We start from the raw sequence: 23153 nt of genomic DNA on the forward strand, positions 1-23153 counted from the left end.
AATGTTTTTGGTCTTACACCTTTATTACGTGTTTGTGGGGTGTTAGCGCCCTTTCCTTTATGACCATATTTTTCTCTGCAGAATAAGGGATTACACTCACATACTTAAGGATACAGGGGTGGAATAAAGGGAACAGGGTATCTTCGACCTCGCCATGAATTTTTTTTTTTTGGGGGGGGGGGCTGACAAGTGCAACTAAGAGCCTTGTCTTCAGCAACTTTATAGGGTAAAATTTTTCATTTCCAATTTATTCACAAAATTTAATGTCTTCTTGATTTACAAGGAACATCGTCCCCTTATGGTTTTCATGGCAAACACCCCCATAAAATAGGTTTGTTCGAAGAATTCACTCTTACCATGGACATGATGAACCAATAAATAACATTTGATATTCTAACCCCCACCCTCATAATATATATTTAAGGGGCACTCAGGGATATCATTCCCGTAGCATTGCTTTACAAACATTAAACTCGAATGTTGGAAATGAGAGTCGAAGGAGGGAGTAGGAGCGTTCAAATTTAGTAGAGGCTTGGGTCAAACAGCTCGTAGTAACGAACTGTATTTATACTCCTGAACACTGCTTACACTGCTAAGGCATACACTCACCATTTTAACTGTTTACCCATCCACTACGGCTACTGCTGAACAATTTTTCAGCGCCCTTTGAAGAGTAAAGACCTGGCTGAGAAGTACAAGGGGAGAGGACAGATAGATCTCAGACCAGAAAAGTTAAAGATACGGCTACAGCATTCCCGGCAAGCGACGTGACCCCCTTGCTGCGGGTGTTGAGAAGTAATCAAGCCAATCTTGCTGAGGCGGTCCCAACAGGCTATGCGGCTTCGAATATAACAGCGAAGTAAAAAAATCAACAAGTCATATCTTTAAGAAAATCAACAATAGTCATTAGACAAGCAAATTCAGGAAGCAACGTATTTCTTTGTTTATGAGATGGAGAAGCGTAGGATTGATACATTATGCGTTTCTGAGTATAGCACCTCAAACACTAATGATAGCGCCCCAAACACAGCAACAGTTCCACTTTTTCTATTCTGGAGTAGACGATAACTCGCGACTCCACGGCGTTGGTTTTACTATGAAGCGAAGAAACAGAAACACACTTCTTGAGTGGGAATGTGTTTCTCCCTGACTGAACAAGATTAGGGTTAAAGAAAGCCCTGCAAATTCGTCAATTCTCTCTGCATACACCCCTTCTTGTGATGCCACTGTTGCCGCTAAAGATGGATCCTATGCGGAATTTCAAGTGTCTTCTTCAGTTGCTCCACCAGATGACCTGATTGCCGATGGAAACTTCCCAGCCCAAGTCCTTAGAAAGTTCGGACTGGGGCATAGATGTGAAATTTGGCAAAGACTGGTAAAATATGCCTCGATGGATCAAGTTTGTGTTACCAAAACCCTATTTAAGTACAAGCCCAGCCATCTATTGACGTGGCACTCCAATGGTGGTGTTACTAAGGCCCAAATTGACTTCATTCTCGTCCATCAACGCTGAAGAAGTTCAGTATTGGAATTGAGCTCGTATAACAGCATGGACACAGGCTCACAGTCGGGGTCCAGTCACGAGCCATCTGTGTCTCCAGCAATCTGCGGCTAAACAGCATCTGCAATCCAGCTGCGTCTTACATCTCAGAGAAAGAATAAGCAAAAAGCCCAAATCTATAATGGTAAGCTGTAAGATAAAGAAGTTAGGCAAACTCTAAACACAAAGCAAACGAACCGCTTGAATGACCTAAGCCTGAATGAAGAGGGGAACCGCGACCCTGAGCAAAGATAAGAGACGTTCGAAACACTAATGAGAGAGACCACCGGTAAGATAGACCACCGGTACCTTTTCTGCAATAAAATGTTACAACCAAAATGACCACGACTTGCCTTTCCCTGGATTTGATCCTGAACACACCTATGAATACTCATGAATGCTCGTCCAACAAGCAAGACATGAGATAAATGAAATCTAAAAAATATATTTTTATTATTTTTAATTGCTACTACTACTATTAACAGTTCAATGCAGCACCAAGCCACCTGATCCTCAGTATCTCCCTTCCATAGCCAAATCCATACCCCTTCCTTCTTTTTTCCAAAATAAGCCCACCCTTCCTCCAAACCATCCTGTCACCTGCTTTCCAGAATTTTTCTACCCTTCCATCCATCCTTCCCCGCCCCCTTGTAAACCCACTCACCAATTATCGGGGCTTCTTCGTACCATATCCCTGCAAAAACAACCTCTTCTCTCTTTACTTCTTCTTTTCACTCGAAACTCAACCTCTACCTGGTTACTGCTGTCTAGATTTTCTGCTAGTGCCTGCTCAATTAAATCTCCTTGCATATGAAAAAAATGGGCATGATCCCCCAGCCCCTTGTTCTGACTAGACGAGCTTAGCCCCAGACACAAATCCCAATAAAACCCCGACATAATCTGCTATATAGAAAAAGTAAAGTGTAAAAACGGCATCTTCACAAGTCGTTTTCAATTCCCCACACTTTTGTTGAGCAACGCTGAGAGCCTCAACTTTGAAAAACTTAATGAATTGGATATCCTTTCTAAAATATATAGAACAGATGTAACCGCTACTGCTGAAGTACAAGTTCAAAATTTGAAAATTTAAAAAATAAAAAATAAAATTCAGTTTATTAAACTCTGACCAGAAAACCCCCCTCTGGTAAGAAAGGTGGTGGAATTCTGTCCTTTGTCCGTAATGAATTATACCAAAGTAATATTTCAATTCCGTATCTTGTTCTCTTTGATAAGATTATGTGAGTGTGCGTTCGACCTAAAGTCTTCCCGCGTGCTTTAAATTTAATTGTCATTTGTATATTTTTATTGCTCTCCTAATCAGAGATCCGCTGACAAAATAATTTTTATGGGAAAACTATATGCAAGTGCTGACTTTGTACTATCGAAATAACCAAATGTAGGAATTTCCCGGATGGGTGACGCGAATGATTTAAAACTTGAACCTACCTGTAATTCTTTTAATTTAAAACAAATTGTAAGGGCAGCAACTACCAAAGGCAATACGACCCTTGATTGAATTTGCACCAATCTTTCGACTTTTACAAAGCCGTCTCCACTCTGCCCCTTCTATGGGGTAGTTATCATTTCAGCCTTCTCATATCTCCGCTGGCTAAAGTTAAACAGTCATTTTCTACTACTGAAACTGTTTGTAGACCCCTTATTGACTCGGGACTCCACAATTTTGGCTCTCTGATTACTACTGAAAATTGGTCCACTGTGTCAGACAATTGACGTTGACAGCAAGGCTTTGTCCTTCCGAAATTTATTGAAGATTAATTATGAATCCCATTTTCCTGAGAAAAATCTTAAAGTGTTCTATTGATAAGCCTTGAGTTATCGAGAATTTTAGAAAACTAATGAGAAAAAAAAATCAATTTATTCAAGGAATGTCGTATTACTGAGGCTAATAGTCTAAGGAAGTTCCCAAAGAAAAAATTGAGAAAAGCAGCTTCTGATTATTATACTAGTAAAGTCAAAGAAGTTCGTTCTAACATGTAAATAATTTCTGAGACCACGTTGGCTAATCGTGACGAAACAAAAATCGCGAAGAAGAAAAACGAGGACAATAACAGCCAGTGAAATTTTTTCACTTATTGTCCTCGTTTTCTCTTCTTCGTGATTTTTTGTTATATCATTCTAACAAGCCGAAGCAATGGTATAGAAAATTAAAAGGATACGTGGAAAAATTCTTTCTGAAATTAATTTTCATCTCCCCGAACCTCCTAATAAGACTGCCAACGATTTGAACTTGTACTTTGCTTCCATCGTTCAAAGTTTCCCCTTTTCACTGACTTAAATCTAACTATTCTTCTCAATATCTCCTTCCCCCTAATTTTTCCCTCTGACATTTTATATACAATTCTAAAGCTTAGAAAACCAAGCATTTGCCCCTTGGACATCCCAATTGACTTAATTAAAGCCTTTTCAGACGAAACTGCAGAACCTTTATAAAATATTTTCAACCACATCACAAAATTCGGTAAACTACCAAGCTGCTGAAAACCAGATTTTATAACACTTTTCCCACAAAAATATACCCATCTGACTTTCCCCAACGCACGCCCCGTTACCACCCCGTCAGCCACCTCAGTTTTTTTTCAAACTTTACTAAGGTTTCCTCTGTGACTGGCTTAAAGTTCAAATTTGTCCACGTACTAACGTCCAACAGTTTAGTAATTTAAGGAAAACGTCCACTTGTGCACTTAGTAGATACCATTGTAAGTAACCTTGAGAAACCAAATGTTTGACTAAGCCTTGTCTTAGTTGATTTCTAAAAAGCTATTGACCTGGTTGACCACACCACCCTAGTTCGTTCGTAACTGGTTAACTTTGAGCTTGCTCCTCTCTTAGTAAACATTGTTATGTCGTTTCTTTCAAATAGATCTAAAGGTATAAAATGCAAAAATATTTTATCTAGCCCCCTCCTTATTTACTGTGGAATTCCTCAAGGAACCTTATTGTGACCACTCTTATTTCTAGTTATGATTAACGATATTGGTAAGGAATTCCCCATAAGGTGTAAGTACATGGATGATACTTGAAGTATGTAACAGGAATATTAAAAGTGACCCCTCGAAATCCTAACCCATATTTTGGATAAAGCAAAGAATCTAAATATGAAAGTAAATTCCGCTAAATCAAAAATAATGACGATAAATTCTTGAAATTCACTCCCGTTTTCCTAGGCCATATCCCACCCGATATGCAAGTGAAACATGCTAAACTCCTTAGTGTCACAATTTCAAATTTTCTTAAGTGGGACAAGCATATTTCAAACATTGTTAAACAAACAAATGTTTCACTATCCATTTTGAAACTTTTAAGAAAATTTAGTTGCCCTAAGCAACTAAATCCAGTCAGGCATTTGCAACTTTCAAGTGAACTTAGCGACAAAATTGAGCCGGTCCAAAAGTGTTTGGTCAGGATTATCTACAAAGAGAGCAACATTCCATACTCCTTCCTCCTTAAATCCGCATGCACTACTACTATAAAAGAACTTAGCGTTTGGCTAAATCCGCAATTTCTAATCCCCGTACAGAGGAGATCTTCCCCAATTTTCACGACCCAACAAGACTCCGACTCCCCCGCTTAGTTTTCTTGGCAACCCCAACGTATTCTCCGATCCAAGCTGTTACTGAGAGGCTCCGGAAAGTTTATCCCTTTATTCTGGAGGACCTTAATAGTTTCTGATCTAAATAGCGATTCCACTGTCCTGAAAAAAATTCACTTTTCAGTGACAGTAAACAAGTAACAAGTAACAAGTAAACAGTTTCAAGTAACAAGTAAACAAGTTTACTTGTTAGTTTCTGATCTGTGTCCTGAACCAAAATTAACTCCTCCACCTCTAAATTTAGTTGACGGTGTATGTTGCAATAATCATGCCCACTTTTTTTTTATCTTTTGCCGCTTTTACCTTGCACATTTGTAATATATATTTATGGTCTATTTCCTTTTTAACCTGGTTTTCGGCGCAATCCTTTCTTTAATTGTAAATACTTAATTTTGACAAGATTTGAAGTGTTTTTGGATTTTACAGTATTGCGCTTAGAATACGAATTTGGTAATTCTCTTTCTTTTAGCATGTAATATCCTTGTATCCCCCACCCCTTCTGTTTCCGTTTTTGCCACTAATTGCTTAAAGTTCATTTTCTTGGACTTGGATTTTTTCTTTTTTTTGCATTAAGTTTTTATTGACCATTTTTATGCTTGTTTGGTGTTTATTTTACTTTTGTCTTACTTTATTTCTTTGTTTTGGATTCTCTTTTTGGACATTTGAAGCGAATTCGGCTGTATTAGAGCTGGTGATATTCTTTAGAAAACAAACGTTATCTTTTCGTACCTTATGTCTTATCTTATATCTCATCTTACATTGGTGTTTATTTTACTTGTGTCTTACTTTGTTTCTTTGTTTTACATTCTCTTTTTTGACATATGGAGCAAATTCGGCTCTATTAGAGCTTGTGATAGCCTTTTAAAAACAAATGTTATCTTTTCTTTTCTTATGTCTTATTTTATATCTTATCTGATATTGGTGTTTAATTTACTTTTGTCTTGCTTTGTTTCTTTGTTTTGCTTTCTCTTTTTGGACAAAGGAAGCAAATTCGACTCTATTCGAGCTTTTGATAGCCTTTTCAAAAAACAAATATTATCTTTTCTTATCTTATGTCTTATAATATATTGGTGTTTATTTTAATTTTGTCTTGCTTTGTTTCTTTGTTTTACTTTCTCTTTTTGGACATATGAAGCGAATTCGGCTCTAGAATAGAATTTTATTTAAAAAAAATTCTCTCACAGCATGGTTGCCGAATTTAAATTTTACGTCAAACAAGCACTAGTAAATACAGATATGTATATGACGTGATATATATATATATATATATATGACGTGATATATATATATGATATACATATATGACGTGATATATATGACGAGATATATATATGACGTGATATATATGACGTGAACTTGACGTTCACGTCAAACATAAAAGAGTCAACACTTAGTTAAAAAGTCAACAAGAAAAAATAAATAGATAACAATAAAATTAATGACTAATTTTTCTGGCTATTATATAACTCAACAAAACTCGGAACAAAACTCTTCCAATATCTTTCATGTTTAGCGAGGACGGGAGCCACTTTGGTGATATTTTGGGATTTTATGCGGGAGTCTATTCCGGGCGGGAAGGTAGGGTTCGGGGATGATGGAACTTAATCGAGGAACAGACAGGGTCTTGGTACCGAAACGAAGGCACAGGAGGTTCTTTCTCTCGGCCAAGATAGTGAGCTTGAACTTACCAAGTAGATAACGATATGGAACCTTCCCTTCCCCGTTTATGATTCATTATAAGTGCTCGTTTTTGGACATTTTCAATCTTATAAATATGCTCTGAAGAAAGGCTGAAATGAAGAAAGACCGAGAAACTGGACAAGCGAACTCCAGTATTGGCCGAATAAAAGAACAATAAAGTTGTTGAAGACCCTTAGAGGGGCAAGACAATTTTAACCAAAGTTTTAGAAAGGAAACTGAAGGGGAAGCTTGTTTTAGGCTACTTTGAACATGGGCATCCCACTTCAAGTCAGCAGTGATTGTCACCCCAAGTAGTTTAAGGCATGAGACAGATTTTGGGAGGAATGGACCTTGTGAAAGAAGGGTTGATTTAAAAAACTTAACTGTCATAACCGACGATTTATTAGCGTTAACTTTCATCTTCGATAAAGAAGCCTACTGTGTGACATCGTCAAGTAATCAAACAGTTCAGACAGGTCGTTGTGGTCAGTCATGAGGGTATTCACCATTATAAAGAATAAAATGGAACCCATCAGGGTTCCCAGGGGGACCATAGGAAGGGGATCGGAACAAACATTTTTATATTTAAGCACTTGAGAATGATTTGTTAAAACGAAGCAACAATTTTAACTATAAAAAGACTCACTTGAAACTCAAACAACAATTTATTTACAAGTATATTGTGGTCAATTAGGTAAACGTTTCCTGGAGATCAATTGATGGAAGATTCAACCAAGTATCAGGGTTTTCAAAGCGTTTAAGAATGGCGTTAAGAAGACTGACATGGTAGTGTAAAGTAGGTGTCTGCTTCAGGTTACCAAACTGTTGTCAATCAATAATTTCTATTAGAGCCTTTCGAAAACAAATATTATCTTTTCTTATCTTTTTTAGTTGTGTCTTCCTTTTTTTCTTTGTTTTGCTTCCTCTCTTTGGGACATTTGAAGTGAATTGGGCTCTATTAGAGCTTGTGATAGCCTTTTGAAAATAAACCTTATCTTATCTCAAAGAATCAAACTGATCCTCTATCGCTAAATAAAATTAATTACAGTTTGATCACGTCGACCGTTTCATATACCTTGGCTCTCAGCTTCGTACTAATGGATCTTCAGAGCTGATGTTCAACAGCGATTGCAAGGAACACAGACAGCCTTTGCATTTTGGTTAAATCAGATCCCGAATTTATTGGGGGGTTCAGAAAGTTTGTTCACAGATGGACAACCAAATGACCCCCACTTGCAAAGCAGCTGCCAGCAGAAACAAATTTCGGATATCCCAATTGCCGGGCAAGGTAGAAACACATTATTTCCTCCACAAACGAGCGAAAAACTAAGTAGATATTGACTGGATTGTTTTGGATGAGGATTCATCAAAAATTCTTTAAGGAAAATCACGGCTAGGTCAAAACGAAAGTCTTGAACAAGTTTCCTACAAATCAAAGAAAATGATAATAGCGTAAATATGAGACATATAACTAGAATTAATCTTCTCCGAGCAGACGATTACAACAGACATCAATCTCTTTCAAGCAGACAAGTAGTATTAACTTGATTGATAAAACAAAGCTATAAATTATGTATAATGTTCTTGAAATTTTGGTTTTATTTACCTTTTCTCTTATAAAATGTTACAACCTTAACGACCATGGCTTGTCCCTTGCTAGATTTGATCCTGAGAACACCCCCTAATTTTACTTTTCATTTCCATTAAGTTCTCCTTTTGAGCTCAAATCTCTAATCTAAACTCTAAACTTCTCTAATCTCTAAACTTAAACTCTAATTTGATCCCCGAATTGGAATTTCACAAACGGAGAATAAGAAATCAGTAACAAAAGGATTTACAACCATAAAGCATAATCAGTGACGAGAAGCAACACACAAAACTCATGGATCCTTCCAAGGTCGCCAAAAAAGAATTTTACAATTACAAAATAGAAAAATCTGCATTAAATGTAATCAATGACTAGAAGTAAAAACAATGCTTCCTGGTTTTCTTTTTTACTACGAGCAATTTATAATTTTGAGCTGATATCCCCAATTCAAACGAAATATTTAGAATGATTTGGCCGCCAAATTGGAATTTCACTAGCAAAGAATAAGAAAATCAACATAAAATATTATTAATGACTAGAAGCTAAAATATAACTCACGAATTTCTCTCAATTTTACTTTTCAGTTCCAAAATTTCTCATTTTGAGCTGAAATCCGAAATTCAAACCAAATATTTGGAATGATTTGGTCGCCAAATCGGAATTTCACTAGCAAAGAATAAGAAAATCAACACAAATTATTATTAATGACTCGAAGCTAAAATATAACTCACGAATTTCTCTGAATTTTACTTTTCAGTTCCAAAATTTCTCATTTTGAGCTGAAATCCATAATTCAAACGAAATATTAAAAATGATTTGGTCGCCAAATTCGAATTTCACTAGCAAAGAATAAGAAAATCAACATAAGATATTATTAATGACTCGAAGCTAAAATATAACTCACGAATTTCTCTCAATTTTACTTTTCAGTTCCAAAATTTCTCATTTTGAGCTGAAATCCCTAATCCAAACTATATAAGAACAAAATTTCGAAGAACAATTATTTTGATTTACTCCATAAATTTTATCACAAAAATATAAGGTATTATAAACTGCTTACAAGCAATTAACAATAAAACTGGCTCAAAAAATTGAACATATATATATATACAATATAACTGGCAAGCATAGAGACAATAAGTGAGCCACATTAAGGGCTTTTGTGCAGATAAAATAGAGCTTTTGTAAAGTAAAAAAATTAATAATATGCTATAATGAGAGGGTATACAAGTGATAATCATAGCTATCATACCAATTATCCAGATACATTGGTCCAGATTCTACATGACTCTTAAGTGATCTGCTTTTTGAATCTTCCTCCCCCTCCGTGAGGTGACGCGCAACTATGTCGAAACATCTTGAATTTGGGCAAAGTAAAGAGAAAAATAAAACTTTTCAGGAAAAGAAAGCAATTTAAGATTAGCACAGCGGGCAGTAGTAATATATAAACACTGTCCTATTTTGACCAGGCCCAAAACCTCAAATAAGATTCATTTGGTATATTTCACTTAGTTCATATATACATATTAAACTCATAAACATAACAAGAAGTTTCTTAGTTTAGGAAGGTCCAAGAGGCTTTCTTTGTGTTCAAAACAAAGTTTACAAAAAAAAAAACGAAAATCTATACATTTCCAGCATTAATTACATTTTAACAAAAAGGCACCTAATTTAAGCAATTGAAGAAAACATAGAAACGTTGAGTATTGAAGAGTGACGGAGACTGGATTTGAATTATTATTTTTCTTTTATATTTTTATTTATCTATTATTATTTTTAATTCAGTTTTTTTCTAATATATAGCTTATAGTTTATTTATGATAGAATTATTTAAATAGTTGAGATTTTTTTAAATAGTTAAGTTCATAGGTAAGTAGTTACGTGGACTTTCCTACAACTGCAAACCCTAATAGGTTCTCTCCAGCATGAAAATGCCTTTTAGTTTATTTGTTCATGGATTTGAAAATAAAAAGCTTAGACTTCAAATTTAGGGTTTCTCATTAGAAAAATTCTAACATATAGCTTATAGTTTATTTGTGGTTTATTTATGATAGAATTATTTAAATAGTTGAGGTTTTTTTTTAAATAGTTAAGTTCATAGGTAAGTAGTTACGTCGACTTTCGTACAACTGCAAACCCTAATAGGTTCTCTCCAGCATGAAAGTGCCTTTTAGTTTATTCATGAATTTGAAAATAAAAAGCTTAGACTTAGACTTCAAATTTAGGGTTTCTCATTAGGAAAATTGTAATGATTTTACAGTACAAATTTTTAACTTTGATAAGTTTAAGGAAAATACACCTTATGGTCGGTAGATTGAATTTTTTGGCGGAACATATTTGGCAAAGCCATAACTTTTTGGGCCACATGAGATTCATTAAATATATCTTTCACACGAGAGAAGATAAAAAAAGAAGAAAATGTATGTTCAATGACTTTACAAGTTTACATTTCCCAGTGCTCAAGACAAATTAAATATGCAAAATCAAGCTATTTCGGCTAAAAATGAACGCTTATAAAACACCAGACCCCCCTGCTCAAGCTTTATAAAGCATACGAAAACATCCTCCCTCTCGAGAAAACTAAATGTGATTCGTCATTCTAAGTCTACTACCATCCAGCCAGACTACCAATATGTATAAGTCATGCAGTAGGCTCCTTGTCGAATATGGATGCCCGCTTCTTGCATTGGCTCTCTGACACTGCTCCACAGGGTCCAAAAAAGGGCCTCAAGGATAAAATTTAGTCTCAATCGGGTAACCGTAAAAACACTCAGTGGTGGATTTAAAGTGGCGTCAATGGCTTTTTTCTACAAGTACATCCACTACCCTCCCTCCAGCGAATTATATCAACCTGTCAAACCGTTTGGCAACCCAATCAAGGCATGGTGAGATTACCTACAAAAGAAGACACCCCTACAGTATAAACAGTAGCAAAAAGTTTCTTCAGAAATGGGACAGATCAAAGCGCACGGAAAAGGAAAATCCGTCTGCGTCACAGCAATAGCTTCAGTTGCTACTTGGGATTCAAAGCGCTAAAAAAATTTCATTGCGCGTGCGCGAAGGCGGAGCCATGAAGAGACGTCTAGACTGATATGTGCAAAATCTTTGTGGAAGAGTATAGGACTTTTCGCTACTGTTTACATATATTTCCACTGTGAGACACCACACACCAATTACTTGAAGAACGGCTTTACAAAACGCTGCACGTCTATTAATGTCCTCTCAAGGGATTTAATCCTTGATTCTATTTAAGAAGAATTTCAGTAGATAAAACTCTAAGCAAAAAATCCAGGCGGACTCTTGATTAGTGGAAAATCAAGTCCCAAGTTTTTAGTGACCTGATACCACTAATTTGCCATAAAAAATGCCAAGGGTTTCAAACAATTTAAAACATTTATAAATGATGATGGTCAGGCACGGGCACGAAACTTTTTCTAGGAGGTGAGGGGTTGAGTTCCACGAGGGAGGCAGGGGCATCACGAACCAACTATCCTCCCTCCGACGTATTATTTCTACTTGTGCTGCCGTTTGGCAAACCAAAAAGACATCACGCAGGAACTTGGCACGGTCTAATCACCTACAAGAGGAGATGCCCAGTAATAAGTACTTGGATAATAACGTTTTAGGACCCAGCAAATCCATTTAGAATGGTTTCCCAAGAAATGTTACTCCTAAAAACCCATCTGTTGATTCCTTGAAAAAAAATTAACATACACAGATCTAGTAAGACTTAAGAGACGTCTAGACTGATATGTGTCAGAAATCTTTGTGGAAGAGTATAGGATTTTCTCTACTGTTTGTATATATTTCTACTGTGAGACACCCACTTTAGACATTACTGTGAGACATTTACTTAAATGGTTGACAAGTGGCACAACAGGCCTCAAGTTTTTAACAGCCTGGTGGCAGAAATTTTGTCATAAAAAACCCTCCCTGGTTTTTCTTAGCTAACTTCATTTGTTTTAATTCAAGTGTAACGTTTTATTTTTCGTCAAAGGGGAGAATTTGTGACTTCAAATTTGGTTAACGAGTGGAGGGGGGTAAAACAATTTCTCTACAATACTCACAAAAGAGTAAACACATCATTTTTTGTTTTATAGCATTTGAAATTTCACATATTATATAAAATTATGTTGATATCTTTTTTTAGCCTCCTTGTCTTTAATAGAACAATATTTTTATATTTTTGCATTATTAATAATATTTTTATTATTTTATGCCTACTCATTTTTAATAAAACATCGTTTTAATGAAAAAAAAAATTTGTGGTTTTGGATTATAATACACTCCCTAAACAAGTTATGACAATGTATAGTATGAAGTTAATAAGGTTGAGTTTGAACTAAGTTTGGGATTTGAAATTTAAAAAGATATTACATAATGGAAAATTACGAAAATTAGTGATTCATGATAACTCGCTGAAAAAAAAATCGCTACAAGCATAGGAGTTAATCAAAACGAAAAGCATTGTGCTTAACGTATCAATAGTTAGTTAAAAATAGCCTACACTTAATTACAAACCTAAGATGTTTGAACCATATTCAACAATAAAGTCTAAGATAAAATGCTACGGCAAGATAGTCAGGTGTCTGTTGGTCTAGGTTTGGAAATTCTGACTGATCGAAGTAAACAGGGAATCTTGATTTCAAATCACACACAAGCAGCAATTATTTTAAGAGATTATCTTACTGATTTTTTTCAAGGTAAACAGTCTAGATACAAAAAGAAGGAAAGGAAGTCTAAAATATAAACCATCTAGGATAAGTACCAGTTTAGATTTCAAGACTTTCGAGAGATATATCTCAGACTAAAAAAAAAAAAAACAAAAAAAAACATTTAGGTCGCAAATGTCGAGGGAAGGATATGAAATCCCAAATTTTTGCAAAATTCTGGGCACCATAAAAAATTATCAAATATATCTTTCGTTCAATCCTCCCTCTGCCAACAAAAATAGTCCAATGTACATCGCTGACCAAAAACATCTCTTAAGCTTTTAATGTTATTAATTTTTTTTTAAATATAATTTCACTATAAAAACATTCTGAAAAAAAATCACATATTGATTAAATCATGGTGGTTGACTTTAGCCTACAGTTTACTATCCTAATGATAACACTAACAAAAATAGTAGCTTCAATCTACCCAAACTGAAACTAGAAGTCACTTTAAAAGTTACAATTTCGTAAAAAATATTTAGATGGCAACACTGGTTTGTTCTGACGACGTTGTATATGGGTGATTGTATTCCACATGACTCGGGACAGACCAGAAGTCTCTACTTGCTCTGCTGCGACACAACAGGATCAACAAGAATATACTAAAGCCACTTCTACCACTATAAACTCATTCCAGTACCAATCCTCACGAGGCCAACACAGCTTGGGCACGCTCCTCCCCCATCCCAATTTATTCAAATCTTCACTGTTCACTCCCTACCATTGTGCTCCAATAACAATATCTACTGCTACTAATACTACTAACAACTCTTTGCAGCGCGAAGCCGCATGAAGTCAACGCAACTACCCATATTCCTCCTCCACATCAATCCATTTAATCTTCGCTCTTAATCCCTTCCCATGGATTTCCAATTTCCTTTAAATCCGCCCTTATGACCTCTTCTCGCCTCAATCATGGATAATCTGCTTTACGTCTGCCTAAAGATGGATGAGAAAGAAGCACAATCGTCAGCAATCTATTATTTTTCATCCATATAATATGGCCCAGCCATCTTAGCCTTTCTTTTATTGCAGCCATACATAGCGGCTTTTATCACAACCATAAATAGTGGAGTCGAATCAGTTATGGGTAAATTTTACTCAAATATTAAGGAAAATACTTTAACTTTGCTTAAGTCTAGCCAGCAACATCTAGGCGAGCTTATGGGTACTAAAAGTACAAAACAAATGTTTTTGATTTTTGCAATTATGCAAGTACTAAAACAAGAAAAAGGCCGTATCCAGGGTATGGGGGAGATTTTACCAGGTTTGCACCCCCCAAAAAAAAAACTTTTTATCTGACTCGTGGAACAGTAACAGAAATGCAAACTAACGAATTTTTGATGCGTTTTGTAACCAAGTTTTTGTACCCCTCCCCCCCCAAAAAAAATACTGGATATGCCCTTGCGGAGAACCATATTTCAAAATATTTTTAAAATACAGAATTATTTGAGATTTTAAAGCCCAAATTCTTTTGAGAAGAAACTAGAAAAATTTTGCCAACTATAAAATATATATTCGACTTCATTCTCAATATTCGTTAGCTTTTTTCTTGACTGAAGATAATTTTTCCCCGAATTAGTTTATTTTAAGAAACTAACAATGATAATTATTATAATTATAGTAATAATCTACCGATTATGAAGGGCAATTAAAAACAGTCATGCTGTTTTTTTTCTTCTGAAAAACCGAAACTTATACATCAGAGACTTGCACAGGGGAGGGGGGTTTAAGTTTACCCCATCCTAGATTTACCACAATTTCTCGGTATTCCTCATTCAAGTTACCCAAAAAGATGTTTAATGTTATTATTGTCCCCCCAACCAGCAAAAATTGCCTGATACACATATTTCAAATTTTTATCTTCAGTAGAAAGCTAACGTGAAACGTACCCCTTTTCCAACTTATTTATTTTATCTGCTTACCTAAAATGCGTTTGAAAAAAAATCAACACAGTGATAACAAAAAAGAGAGATTACTTTCTTATATCTCCGTGGTAAAAAAATATATATAACTATATATATAGATATATATATATAAAATATATATAATCTTTATAAAATAAAATATAAAATATTTTATAAAATATATTTTATAAAATATATATATAAATATATATAAAAATCTTTATATACTTTACTTAATTACGTAAGCCAACCCTTGATTCCTTAAGGATATGTTAGAGAGGGAGGCCAAACGACCCAACCTTTTAAAAAACTTGATCGGTTCTCATGTGTGAAATTTAAATTCAAAAAAAGAAAGAAACGTTCCGAGACATAACATTTTTCAGATTAGTCTCCCTCTTTACTCTGTGGCGTAAATCAAAGGACTTACGTATTTTGTCACAGCTGTGATGTTCCCAAAAGCGTAAATTATTGCTTTTACAATCTAATTATGCCTAATCAGCGATAATCAACTTTTAATTATACCTGTTTAGCTGAAAACTGCGCAAATAACACAAGCAACTCACAAAATCTCAATAAACCACTAGTGCACACAACCTCAATTCTTGAGAATTTTTTTTCTTTTTTAAGTCTTAAATTTTCCAAGAGAGGAGGATTTAAGATTGCAAAATTATTCTAGAAGGCAGTTTATAAATCTTCTTTCACATCTTACGTCTTGCATCCATTCACATCTTAAATGGGGGCTTCTACAAACTTTGAACTGGCTTGTTTAGAGTCAAAGTGATAAAATCTATAAGACAAACAACAGAGATAATTGAAAACAGGTATACTCTGTTGGTTTGGTATTACTGCACTAATCATCGATGGAAAAAGTAGTTTTTTTTTACTTTTTCAGGGATTTAAGTAAGAAAAGAGGCTAAAGCATATTTTTTTAAATCCCAAAATTGAATTTAGATCACTAGTTACACAAATGCGTTTCCCAAAGTGGCCCCTCCCTTTGCCAATTTACTGAATAAAAAAAAAAACATAAAGATTTTATTACGAAGTGCATTTTACCCCGAATTTAGTCAATTTTAATTAAAAAAATATTATTATAAAATATTATGAGATTATCGTAGCCATTTTTTTTGTCATTTTAATCTTTGTTTGAAGTAAATGCCCTTATGAACGTAAATTTGAAATGATTAAATTACTAAAGTTAAAATACAATCAAATGCTTTGAGGCAAATATCTTTTTTTGATTTGGCTTCCAAACATGTCAAATTTTAATGATATCACTATCGAAATGACAATGTAATTTTTTTTTTTAATGAGCGACTCCTTATTTCAGATAATGAGCAGATTGCGCTATTATGTGCCTCTATTTTCTGTCTTTCACTTGGGAAAATTTATAGGTTTGGCAAAAATTATAGGAAGCTCCGACAAAGCTTAGGCTATTTATGTATCACATTTTTGCTATCTAATTATTCTTATAATGTGTTTTTTTTATTTAATTTTGCGATTCATGAACTATTGCTAGTCAAAAAATTGAAACAAATTAATAATATTCTGTGGCTCCATATAATTTCTAGACAACATCTTTTCTATGATTAACAACTAATAAAATCGTCCATGATAGTGAAAATGACAGAAATTTGAAACAGACTATTATTCGAATTAGAAAAAAATGGGGCACACAACGATGAATGTTTTGACAATTTAAATACAGACAATTTCTGTAAATACTTCGTGAGACACAGACAAAATTGACGGAATGAGACAGAGAAAACAGGGTAAATTGGACCCCGTGTAAAAGAGAAAATGCTAATATTTGGGCATAGACCAGCCGTCTTCAGTGCAGAAAGAATAAGAAACATAGATAAAAGTCTACAGAGCAATACAAAAGACAAAAATGAAGTTTTATAAAATTTGCCATAAGAGGAAAAACGACAAATGCTTCCATTCATATTCCCATCAGCTCAAATAGATCTAAACTAATACTTGGAAGAGGGGCGTAAATAATTGCTTCTTAAGCAATACTTATTTTTATAATAAGTATTTATAACAATAATTATAAACAATACGTTATTTCTGACAAATAAAATTGGCACGTGCAAGATTCTGGTTATCAACATCAACAAAAGATAGGTAGATTCTTTGTGCCGTAATATTAAGAAAAAATTATTCTTATTTTCGGAATTCGAAGTGTTACTTCTACAGAAGAAAAGAATTACAAAGCAACGCTTGAACTTGTTTGATCTGTCTGTTGGTCCCGGTTTTGCTAGTTCGAGCACTTCTAGATAAGCTAGGACGATGAAAGCTGGCAGGCGTTGACAGACCGACGATGAATATCTCGTTCGATCGACCCCCTCCGCCCAGATGGTAAAATCGGGGAAGCGACTCTTTCTAACTTAACCTGGTCTGATCACTGATATGCCTGCCAACTTTCATCGTCCTAGCTTATCTGGAAGTGCCCGAACTAGCAAAACCAAGACCAACAGACAGACAGAAAGACCGACGAACAGAAATTGCAACCGCTATGTCACTTGGTAAATACCAAGCGCCATAAAAATGATTTTTATTTCGGAATTTGAAATGTTACTTCTCTAGAAGAAAAGAATTACAAAACAAAGCTTTAACTTGCTTTTAGCGATTTGATTATTTTAAATTTGCTGAATATACTTGAATATTTAAAGGTCACTATTCATTTCTGGCTTGATCTTTCTTCTAAAACTCATTATACTATTGTCCAAAATACGGTCTCGTCAATCACAAGTGCTAAACGGATTTGGCCTATTTAGATTTAACTCATTCAGCCTAGTATAAGGTTGTCGGATTCTAGCTCAGAATGTTGTTGCGTCGGAGAAGCGATTATTCAAGCGTGGTATTTTGAAACGCCAATGATAGTTAAGCTTAGTGTTACTCAGGAGTTATAACCATAAACACAGTAAGGCAGAGGGAAGGCATTAAGGCCTAATGCAAGGGTATCTTCTCTGCCCTTTTCCTTTGGATTAGACTTCAAAGTGGAGGACGCAACAATAGGTAAAATATTAATCATAGCATTTTCCGATCAAAAACTTTTCTGCTGTATTTTAGGTCAAAGGTACTTTTCCTATGAGGTCATATTTGCTAGCGGGATGGAAGGCTTAAACTCATCACGAAAAAAAGGGGAGGGGGGGGGGGAAACGCAGGGTTTGTTAGGCTACAACCTTCCCCATTTTAGACTAAATCTAGGTTACATTTTAGATCAAACTCTATTGAGCTGGATCGGGTGGAGAATTCAAACGACATAAAAGTGGGGAAGAATACGAAGTGCTGTATTTCATGAAAGAAAAAAATCTGCTTTGCTTCAATTTAAATTTACAAAGCTAATGATACCGACATTCCATTTTTTTCCTTTGCATTAGACTAGGAAGTGGAGGCATAAATCTACTTAATAAGGGGGAAAGACTAACTACCGAGGGGAAAACTTCAACTGAAATAAATTTTAGGTCAATTTTATTTGTCCTATGAGGTTACGCCTGCTAAACGGGGGGAGTGCATACACTAAACATGAAAAAGGGTGAAATACTTAGGGCTTTCAGGTGAGAAACTATTCTCATTCAGATCGAATTCGTTTTTTTTTTTCATTTAACTACCTTATTGTGGCAGGGGGTGGAGGATTCAAATGAAGTAAAATCAGGGGAATTTATGTATTTTCTTCCATGTAAATTTCATTGGAAGTAGAAGACATAAATCTAGATAAAAAGAGGCAATATATTGACTACCGTATTTATTGTATTACAACTGTAACCGAAGGAAAAAACTGAACTGAAATAAATTTCAGGTCAAATTTATTTGTCCTATGAGGTTACGCCTGCTAAACAGGGGGAGGGCATGCACTAAACATAAAAAGGGTGAAATACGTCGGGCTTTCAGGTGGGAAGCTATTCTGATTAAAAAAGAATTCACTTTTTTTCCATTTAACCACCTTATTGTCGTAGGGGGTGAAGGACTCAAATGACATAAAAACGGGGTAAAATATGTGTTTTCTTTCATGTAAATTTTTATTGGAAGTAGAGGACACAAATCTAAATAAAAAGAGGAAATATATTGACTACTGTGTTTATTGTATTACAACTGTATTACTGTAGGTAGTGTAATGGCTGCTGTATTGTGTTTAAGGTCAAATTTTCTTTCCATATGAGGTTATATTAGCTAAAAGGGTGAAGGGGCAATCACTCAACATGAAAAAGGGGGAAATATATAGCGCCTTCCCTAGAGAAAAACTCAAACACCGTAAGGACGGGGGAAAATATGCAGTGGTGTCTTTCATGTCAGAAACTATCCTTCTTTCTTTCAGATCGAATTAACAAAGCAACTTATACTGACATTTCGCGCCTTTTTATACTTGCAATAGACTTGGAAGTCGAGATGGAAAATATTCAAAATATTATCATTATTCAATTTTTATTATTATGGATTATTCAATTATTATTATTCAATTATTTAAATTATTATTAAGAAAATATTCAAAGCCATCCCAGATCATCTACTTATTTCTTAAGAAAAAAAAGAATTCTGTTGTTCTAGGGCCGAAAATATTCAAAATATTATCATTATTCAATTTTTACTATTATTATGAATTATTCAATTATTATTATTCAATTATTTAAATTATTATTAAGAAAATATTCAAAGCCATCCCCGATCATCTACTTATTTCTTAAGGAAAAAAAAAAGGATTCTGTGGTTCTAGGGCAGTATAGAGCACTCAACAACCAAACTCTAGGATTTGCAAAACACAAATAGTTTCTACTGCAACTGGTTTTTTTTTCCTTGTCTTTTCTTAATTCATAATCTAATATCTATGCAAAAGATGGAAAATATTAGGTATTGTGTTGCCGTTGTTTTTTCTTTGTGTTTCTATTCAACGTTTTCACGTTTCAACCTTTTCTTTGTGTTTCTATTTATTTATTAAGACAATACCATAGAGTATACCAACCTTATTGAAATGAGTATTTATTTCTTTTACTTGTTATAATTTTTTTTGTTTATTGTTTATTCGTTTTATGAATTGTTTATTTATTTTATATAATTATATTTATATAAGTATATGTATGTTACCGTGAATATCGGTAAATTGGTTAACGTCGACATTAGCCGGTGAATGTCCGAAATACTTTTTTTCTTCTTGGATATAGTCAGCGTTGCCAGTCACCTTTTTCAATTTAATGGAAGGTTTGATGATGACAGGTTAAATTAGATTAGGTTTTGTTAGCTTAGGTTTTTTAACCCGTTTCTCATATTTATAACCAAATTTAACCTAACCCAATCTAACCTAACTTGATGATGGCATTTTAGATTAGGTTAGGGTTTGTTAGCTTAGGTTAGGTTTTTAACCCGTTTCTCATATTTATAACCAAATTTAACCTAACCCAATCCAACCAAACTATAGCTGTTACCATCATAGCTTGCATCAAACTGAAAAAAACAAAGCTAATTGAATCCAAGCAGAGAAAAAGGAACTTCGGCCATTCACCGGTGAATGTCGACATTAACCAGATCTCAGACATTCCTAGTAACAATTGTATTCAAGATCAAATGTCGTCCGGCTGTCAGTCCGGTTCAATTTACATTTCCTATGAGGTCATACTTGCTAAAGCGGAAAAACCAGACACTCATCATGAAAAAACAGCCTATACTCGGCTTCCACACAGAATTATTCTTGTAATAGACTTAGAAAAGAGGCTAACATCTACCATAAGATCAGAGTATTACAAAATATAATCTAGTTTTAGATTGAAAAAGGACCAAAAAACTTAATATTTAAAATTAACTACCAGAGGGCTAAATTCTAAGTTTTCGCTGATTTTCAGGAAAAGTGAATAAAATATCAATCTCACACTGTTTTCAAGGAAAGACAAAAGAAGAACAAACATAACAATACAAATTTGCGAAATATCAAACAACATTCTATACATAAAACTAGTACTTTTGATATATATAGATCTGGTAGATTCAGGCGTCTATAGTCTAGAACATAGCTCTACAAATAAGGGTTGAGGGGGAGGGTTTAACCCGACAAAGCCACTAATATTTTCGTCAAGGAATTTTTTAGTATCAGAAGATCAGTGGACAATTTTTCTAAGAAAATTTCTCGAAAATCGTGGGACACGCTCTCGAAAAGACACCATCGTACATTCCTACAAAAAAACAATAAAAAAGTAGGAGATCTGAAAGATTTGTTTTGAAAATTTTTCAATGTGACAATATCTGTGAGCAGGGAATTTTGAAAAGCCAAACCAAGAAAAACCAATAAGGAGTCTTTCAAACTACTATATCTAGGGAAATAATTTTATTGCTGTTTTTTTTTTTCAATGAAAGTATTAAGAGATATTTTTCATCGAAAATAACTATGAAAGGTATTTTTTTGAATCTAGGTAGGGCGAATTCTATTTTTTTTTGGGGGGGGAGGGGGGTGAGTGGCCTCCCCCCCCCCCCAACAAAAAGAACTTACTGAAGAGAGCATAAAACTAACAAATACAAAATTCCCTTTCTTGCGCATTTTAAGCAAAATTAAAGGGTAAATTTCTAAATATGTCAAATAATTTGCTAGCTAAAAACTCAAAATACAAATAAAAGGGCCTTTTAACGTTCTTTCTAAATATACTTATCTTAATCTATTTTACTTCCATTTGGATCTTGTAAAGGGACCTATTAATATGACACTTTGTTCCTTATTTCATATTTAATAAAATTAAGGCAAGCTCACACCATTTCAGTCGGAATTAAATACTAAATTTCTGTATTTCTTAAAAATAGTTTTCTATTTAGCAGCTAACTTTAAAAATTTGTTCTTTTTTTTATTCTCTACTTTTTTATTCAATTATTCTCTACTTTTTTATTCTTTATTTATTATTTATTTATATTTTATTATTTATTATTTTATTTGTTATTATATTTTATTATTATATTTATTTATTATTTTATATTCTATTTTTTATTTTTTTTATACTTTACTATTCTCTACTTTTTTATTCAGATTTTCTCAGTTTTCTATTTAGCAGCTAACTTTTCAAATTTGATCCTTTTCTTTATTCTCTACTTTTTTTTATTCAATTTTCGGCATTTGAAAAATTTTGAAAAAGATTTGTTATTTGCCTAATACAGGCAACATAAAAAAAACAGCCATGAACAATTGACATTGCAAAAAATGGATTGGCAAAAACAATTGGCATTGCAAAAATTAAAAGATTTACACATTATAGTACAAGTTGTCACTTTAAGGATCCCTTTAAGGAGAGAGGATACCGTTTAAATTATTTGGAAAGAGCGTTAAAAGGCGCATCAAGTTTAATATTGAACTTTTAGTTAGCAAATTAATCGATATATCGAAAAATTTACCATTTAAACCTAATATTTGGCCTGAACTTAGCGCAAAACTATATCAAAAATCCACAAACTTAGAAACAATCTTCTTCTTCCACTAAAAAATTCCTGATATATGTCCCTTTATGTAACATTGACGTCAATAGGCGGGGTAAATTTCCAGCAGTGCGTTACGGCAGATTTTGATTCAAATCCTACTGAAACGCCATCTTTTTCGTCGGTGGAGCACTGAACTTCAATCTTGAATTTGCCCGGCGTAAGAAAACAAATTCCGCAGGAGTGTGAATATATTTCGCCAGGAGAAAGCTAAAAAGAGAAAATAAATCTTAAACAATGAAAGTAAATGAACATTAATGATAAATAACAAAGCAATAATTATTTACAGTAGTCTTTCAGATGCTAATTTGACTAAGTTCACTTTTTAAATTCTTTGGAACGTCAGTATCTACGCACTTGATTGAGTCCTAACTTTCCACATGCTAGTATTAATACGACCAAAACCTCAGGAACCACCTGCAGTGAAATCCTGGGGTCATATCCAAATAAGAATGGGATCTTTGTTAATGAAAAACCCTTAAAATGAGCATGCCAGAGAGCCAAGGAACAAAGACAGTCTTTTACCTACAAGAGTAAAAAAAAAAAAAAAAAAAAAAAAAAAAAAAAAAAAAAAAAAAAAAAAAAAAAAAAAAAAAAAAAAAAAAAAAAAAAAAAAAAAAAAAAAAAAAAAAAAGGCCATGAAATACATTTATGAAGCTTCAAGCATCCC

The 23153-nt window shown here is 34.1% G+C and overlaps 1 protein-coding gene across 2 annotated transcripts in view; it reads right to left on the minus strand.

The window, feature by feature from the left end:
- Positions 1-9405: 9405 nt before the first annotated feature.
- LOC136042201 (protein brunelleschi-like) overlaps positions 9406-23153 on the minus strand; it is a 46946-nt gene continuing 33198 nt past the window's right edge. For both annotated transcript variants that reach the window (XM_065727133.1, XM_065727134.1), the window contains one exon: positions 9406-22693. In XM_065727133.1, coding sequence (XP_065583205.1) covers positions 22511-22693 — 183 coding nt within the window. In that variant the 3' untranslated portion in view covers positions 9406-22510. The remainder of the gene's footprint in view (positions 22694-23153) is intronic.

Source organism: Artemia franciscana, unplaced genomic scaffold, assembly GCF_032884065.1.
Source record: "Artemia franciscana unplaced genomic scaffold, ASM3288406v1 PGA_scaffold_75, whole genome shotgun sequence".
Classification (NCBI taxonomy): domain Eukaryota; kingdom Metazoa; phylum Arthropoda; class Branchiopoda; order Anostraca; family Artemiidae; genus Artemia; species Artemia franciscana.